General features: G+C 36.9%; 1 protein-coding gene across 1 annotated transcript; it reads left to right on the top strand.

Annotated features, from left to right (window-relative positions):
- Window positions 1–759: 759 nt before the first annotated feature.
- Window positions 760–6,273, top strand: LOC127621947 (uncharacterized). The gene is made up of 17 exons (XM_052095816.1): window positions 760–789; window positions 950–1,079; window positions 1,392–1,469; window positions 1,673–2,062; window positions 2,510–2,608; window positions 2,864–3,045; window positions 3,192–3,340; window positions 3,500–3,593; window positions 3,709–3,818; window positions 4,087–4,212; window positions 4,352–4,466; window positions 4,788–4,850; window positions 5,175–5,229; window positions 5,485–5,576; window positions 5,744–5,861; window positions 6,048–6,149; window positions 6,236–6,273. Exons 2-17 carry the CDS (start codon window positions 956–958, stop codon window positions 6,271–6,273), a joined length of 1,935 nt encoding a protein of 644 aa, XP_051951776.1. The 5' UTR covers window positions 760–789; window positions 950–955.
- Window positions 6,274–6,599: the final 326 nt, after the last annotated feature.

The raw sequence follows: 6,599 nt of genomic DNA, 5'->3' as shown, positions 1-6,599 counted from the left end.
TTCCAGAGGATTTGACTGCTCAGTGCGTCTCAGTGTCAATGACCGTTCATACCTGCTGACATAATTAATGCAGAATTAAATATAGAGACGACCCTCCACTAACTTATAGATAGAATATCCTGTAACACTATGGTGCCATACTTTTGTAAGACTTTGCCATTTTAGAAGACACTGAAATCATCATGAGATAAGAGTGTAATTGTTACTGAACATAAATAAAAATAATAAATGCCTAATTAAAAATAGATTTGTGTAGGTACTTGCTCTTGTCAAGTGGATGTGGTACAAATCTGATATTTGTACAGTAAGGATTGATTTATATTGTACGTAGTTGTTGTGATTGATCAATATTTAATTAATAATTTAAATTACTCTGTCCTAACAATTAAGACATGCCCATTTACTACAAAGGCTATTGTAATAATCTTTTGCTTTTTCCTGTTTTACAGCATTATTGCAACACTTTGACTCCACCAACACAAACACACACACACACACACACACACACAAATCAAAACAACGGCACTTTTAAGAGCCACTCTCTTTCTCACTTGTCTCTTTTCGATCACTCTGTTTCTCTCTCTCTCTCTCTCTCTCTCTCTCGTCTCTTTCGATCACTCTCTCTTCTCTCTCTTTCTTCATTTTGTGTTGTTTTTTATATTGTGTCTGTATTGTTTGTATTTGTACGTGATGTCCCTCAATTCTGACGTAAGGGTCTTTGATGATCCCAATGATGCCAGGATGCACATGGCAGCATTAATTAGTGATGCTTTAGTCCATGAATCCAGAGTAAGGCTTTTCATGATAAGCAAATACCTAAATCTGAAAATAGTAATTGCTATTGTTGTTTATAGATGTGATGTAAAGGGTTAGTAAGACCCTTTTATGCAACTACTGAATAATGCTCAATTCTAAGTGCTGCTGGTATATGTGCTCTCAATATATATAGGCTCTCATGGCCATGGAAAACCCTGCCGTTCCTCAAAGAAAAACAAGGAAAAGCAGGAAGAGATCCTTCACTAATCCACTGGTCACAGGCAGGCGTGAGAAACGTCGGGAAACACACTGCCCTGGATCAGGTTTGTTCTTAACTAAAACATGATTACTGTATTTAAGAATGAAGATAATTCATTAAATAGTGTTTTGGTGATTACACGTAATATAAAATGAGAATCAGACACCACTTTGACAAAATGGTGTTGCAATGTTTGTGAAAACTAATATACAAGATAGTTTAAGAGCGTGCGACTGATAATCCTTACTTGTGTTGTGTTTTAATATTTTTTGCTTAGTTTCCCTGCCTCCAGTCCTTATGGAATATTTTCATTTTGAAATGAATTGGTTTCATGTTATATTGGTCAAAGGGTTAAACAAAATGACTGTCTCTGCAGTTGCTTCTCAATCAAGAAGAAGGGATCCTGTGCATGAGGAAGGCCTTCAGATAGAAGATCAAGAGTTGGCAAGTCTTGGTGAGAATACTGAGTGTTACAGTAGTAACATTACACTACAGTTTTTCCACGATTTCCACCATTAATTTAATCATATTCAAGCATTATGTTTTGTCAGTTCCACTACAGACTCACAGTATAACTGATATATATATTTGTGTGTTATCATAATCATGAGTATAGACCTTTTAAGGACAAGTGAATGTATATTTTTGTTTTTTTAGAAACAAGGCTCCAAGAGTTAAGGGACACCATAACTGCAGTGCAGGTTCCGGAGGGAACAGACAGACTGGTTTCTGCTTGGGAACAAAGGCAGCTTCTCACAGATGTGAGAATGAAAAGTGCTAGGCCTATGCTTTTTGATGCAAAGCTCTCAGCCCAGAGAGTTTTCATCCAAAATTGTCACAGATGCTGTGTTGTAGAAGCTGTGATTAGGTGCCTGGACTGTGTACCACTGGACATGGAGTTCCTCTGTGCTACCTGTGACATGGAGGCCCACAAGAGAAATGTCTTCCATGACAGAGAGGCTGTGTTCCATGGATTTCTTGAGCCCATTCCCCCTACAACTGCTGTGCTGGTGAATGAAAATGGCCAGCCTCAGTTTTGTGAACAAAGTATGTTAAAATTAGCATTATATCAAATTGTCTCATACTTATTGTGTAATTCCCGAAGTTGTTGTAGATAGTGCACATGTTTATATTTAACAGTGTTTATAAATGGCTTAGACATTTTAAGCTTATTCTCAAAACTTCAAAGTGCAAGTGTGAAAGAAATTTAATAGCTGAATAACAAAAGTCTGATTGGTTTTGACAGTTCTGACCAGCATATCTTTGAACAGCAAAGTCAATTGTGTGTTAATATTTTTCCAAATATGCTTAAGCATTTACATGTTGTTTAAACATAGTGACAATTACAGTTGGAATAGTGGTGTAGCCAGTTTGGATTCATTGTTGGGTTTTAAAACACTATTTTAAAAATGAGGATAGCGTTTTGGGAAATGTATCTAAGGGACTAAGGAGAAACTGTAAATACACCCTTTATAACTTCTTTCTGATTTGCAGTATGTCATCTGCCTGTTCCTGCACCAAGGTCAATTTGTGAATGCACTCATGACCTCACAACCACTCCAGGGAAGCATATTTCTGTGGTCACCATCAATGGTATGTTGATCTGAAAGTATTATTGTACTAGAACTTTACCACTGTGTGCAACTCAAAGATTTTTATCACCATGACATTTTCAGGCAATGCCATGTCAAAAAGCTAAGATAACATATATTTGTATCTCTGTATAGAAGGCAATCTGTTAGAATTTGATTACTGAAATTATTTAAGTTTTTACTACAGTATATTCACTTGTTCACAGGACGATACAATGTCTGCTTGCCTCGAAATCCTGTCCATCATGCTCTGCAGAATGGACTCCCGAGGTGAAGGACCTGCTTGTTTATCGGTACTGGCCAGCTAGCACCAGCTGCCAGACCCTATACAAGTTTGATGTCTTCACCTCGTTTGACCATATGAAGGTAACGGCACCAGCTATGTCCAGGCAGGCCTTCCTGAAAATGTTGGAGCACAGATCTGTTCAAGCTGGAAGGGTAAATCTGCCTGAATATCACTGAAACATAAAAAACAAAATTATATTACTGTATACCTAATATTTAATTTTAGGCATTGCTTAAAAAATCCTTACAAAACATTTCTAAATATGCAGACAGGTAGTATCTGTGCTGATACATTTCAGCTGAAGCTTTTTGAGTTTACCTTTTGTCAATACAAAGAAGAGGATATGTGCCAGGTCCATCATTTTGAATGTCCAGCATGTTCTCCAGACATGTTGGCTGTCTGCTCTGATGGAAACCGAAAACATTACCGCTTCAGCAAGTCAAAAGGGTAGGTATAGGTACTTTTCTGAAGTTTATTTTAGATTTGCTTAACACAAATAGTAGCCTTTCGGGTTGTGTTTGAGTGATTATAACTTACATTTTAACAAATAGTAAAGGTAGTACTTGTGATTTTTATTATTGACGCATGTTATCTTATCATGGACAGGACTGAGGAGCCACCAATATATGAGGGCTTGTTCCTGGCCAAGGACGTGGAAGTTGCTACCTTTGTTGACCTTATCAGAGGCAACATGAGAAGTGTACAAACATTTGATTTGTTTTTGTTTTTATAATAGTTTTTTAATGGTTGTTTATACATACATTTAGTTTTGTGTTTTGATGTACCTTAAAATGTGTTATAAACTGACTTAATAGGCAAATGACAGTGCTGTCTGCGGTACTGCCAAGTTCACTGCTGGCAGAGAGATGTCCAAAAAGTCTGGTGCTCAGATAGATGAGGAGGGCATTCAAGTTGCAGTTTGCAGGTATGTATGTGTGTGTGTGTGTGTGTGTGTGTATGTTTATGATTCTTGAGTCTGATATTGAGTTTTAATGGCAATCCAAGTCTGAGTAAAAATTCAAAGCATTTCACACTTTTGCTTGCAGAGTGGTATTTATCTATCCTTTGTAGTAGCCAAGTATTATATTTATCATATACTTTGTTATAGGCTGTCTGTTGACAGATGTGTGCTTAAGCCAGGCATTACTGGGTCAATTGATTCTTAACAACTAGATTTTCCTCTGATTTAACAGACATGGGTTTCTCTTACGAGGACTGAACCATTACCGTGGAGAAATATTTGCTTACCCAATGTTTCTTCAAAGAGAGATGTCAAAGAAGGCAAATGTTACATTCTTCTGTATGGATGTTACATGCAGGTACTCATTGTCATATTGCAAATCCAACTCCATGATTAAAATGTCTTGTTTCCCTACTTTACAGTGATATTAATCATTTTAGATTTCAATTAAATATGGATCTTTATTACACTCACATGGTGCTGCTCCTGCTTTTTAGGTACTGGCCCTACCTTAACAAAGTAGCAGAGGGTTTACCTGAACTTCTGCCATTGACAGAAATGAGGCCATTCCTGAGCGTCATGCATGCCAAAGCCCATACAGCAAAATGCGAGGTACATGCAATAACTTTAAGTCTGGTATGCCTGTAGCTATAGGGAAACAATGGGTCGGATAATAGAACGTGCTGTGTGTTATCTTTCAGCAATTGCTTTTCAGCTGCTTGTTCAAATTTGTAGGACAGATTTTGTTTTTCCCTGCCATATAAAAAGCTTGTTTCACGAGATGTTTTATAGATAATTGTATGAATTAATGTAGTTGTAACATTCAAGCAATCTTCAATGCAAAGGATGATTTTTTACATTTGTGCATGTTTATGCCTGATTGGATGATGTTATATCAAAACTTCTGAAGTACTGCTACATAACACATAACAGGTGAGATGGGGTGGCAGAAGCCTGGATGGAGCAGGAAACACAGTGGGAGAAGAAGTGGAGCAGGTAGGGTATTATTGTCAGTATTTGAACAATGGCTACAAAGAGTCTTAATAGAACCCATAACACCAAAAGGTACTTATTTGTCATCTAGGTAACATGCCTGGTGAGAGTGATTAAGTACATCCTTTATGTATGAGTTAAAATAAAGAATAGGCAGTTCAGTTGTTTTCAGCAATTCAAAATGCACGCATGCATAAGGGGTCCCAAAGTCTTAGTATAATACAGTACACATGTTTTCTGTTAAACCACAAGTTTAAGATGTTGTGGTGTGAAGGTAATATTTTTATGTAATGGAGACCAAAATTGCATTGTATTGTTTTCTTATAGGTGAACAGCTTTCTCTCGAGGGCAGCACTTGTCACAAAATACATGACAAAGGCTGGTTGGTGGTACACTTACACTACACACTGTGGTTGCCTAAATAAATAATAATAAATAATTCATAGTGTTTTTACAGGGAATTAAAAGAAAAACAAAGTTTCTCTGTTCTTACCAAAGTTATCATTGTATTCAAGGTAATTACCAGTTCAACTAACTTTTAGTGATCTGGTTTAGGCATGTCTGTTGGGTTTCTCTTATTGCCTTTTGGATGTGACATCATACTTTTCTGCTTGTGGGTGCATTATTGTTTCATTAGGAAGAGTGAACATGCTAACGCGACAGGCCATGGGTTGGAACAGAAGAAAGAGGGACAACCTTCATCAAGTGTTAGCCCACAGATATGTCAAAGTAAGGGTAAATTATCATTGAGATCCTAAGCACTGCCCCTTTCCCTTAATGCACAAACTACAGCTAGATCTGAAACTATTTGTAGATTAATTGTTTGTTGGTGGTTTTTGCATTGTGGTGGTGCGTAGAGTTTTTTCTGACATTTTCATATTTTTTCTCTTTAAAAGATCACAGAGAGGGCAAAGGTGGAAGCTGCCAGCCTTAGCAACATCAAGGAGGAGCACAACCTTGATCAGGAGACAATACAGCAGTGGGTATGGGATGTCAGACAATGGGCTGTCACAGGTAAAACATGTAAAGTACACTATGTATATACGGTGTGTATATATATATATATATATATATATATACACACACACATCTGTTAATGACTGTACATTTATACAAATAATAAAAGGTGTCTTGTTTTGAATGTTTTGAAAATGTCACTAATTGTGTCTCTTGTCCAATTGTTTTGTTTCACCTATTTAGAGAGAGTCTACACTCCAGGTTGTATTGAAGAGCTAAGGGCTGACATTGAGAACATCACTGTAACCCTTTTGCGCAAGAAGCAAGATCTGTATCGTCAGCATGGTTTGTTGTCAAATCAAGTTATTTAAATTAACATATAAAAAAACAATAATGTTATGACACAGTTTTCTTTTTGTTTCGATTTGCAGATAGCAACCAGGCAAGACAAAAAAGAGAAAGAAAATGACTGAGTTGAAGAAGAAGCTTGCGAAAAGGTCTTGCAATACAACACAATAGTGGAAGGAGATCTGATTGACGAGGAGTTGGCTTGCAGTCTGACAGAGGGATACATCCTACCATGGGAGAGACATGAAGATGGTACGATAAGTATTAATTGCTAGTTTAGCTTGATGTTTATATTCTACAGAACCAATGCTGTCAGCTAAAAAGATTTCTCTAAAATAACATAATTCTGTTATACTTATATAATATAATAATAAACATTCCGTGTCCACTATTCCATTCCTTTCCCAAACCAAAGGCAGCACTTTTAGGTTGAAGAGATCTATCTTC

This window comes from Xyrauchen texanus, chromosome 1, assembly GCF_025860055.1.
Source record: "Xyrauchen texanus isolate HMW12.3.18 chromosome 1, RBS_HiC_50CHRs, whole genome shotgun sequence".
Lineage (NCBI taxonomy): Eukaryota > Metazoa > Chordata > Actinopteri > Cypriniformes > Catostomidae > Xyrauchen > Xyrauchen texanus.
The sequence above is the reverse complement of the archived record's forward strand: the minus strand, read 5'-3'. Positions and strand labels throughout refer to the sequence as shown.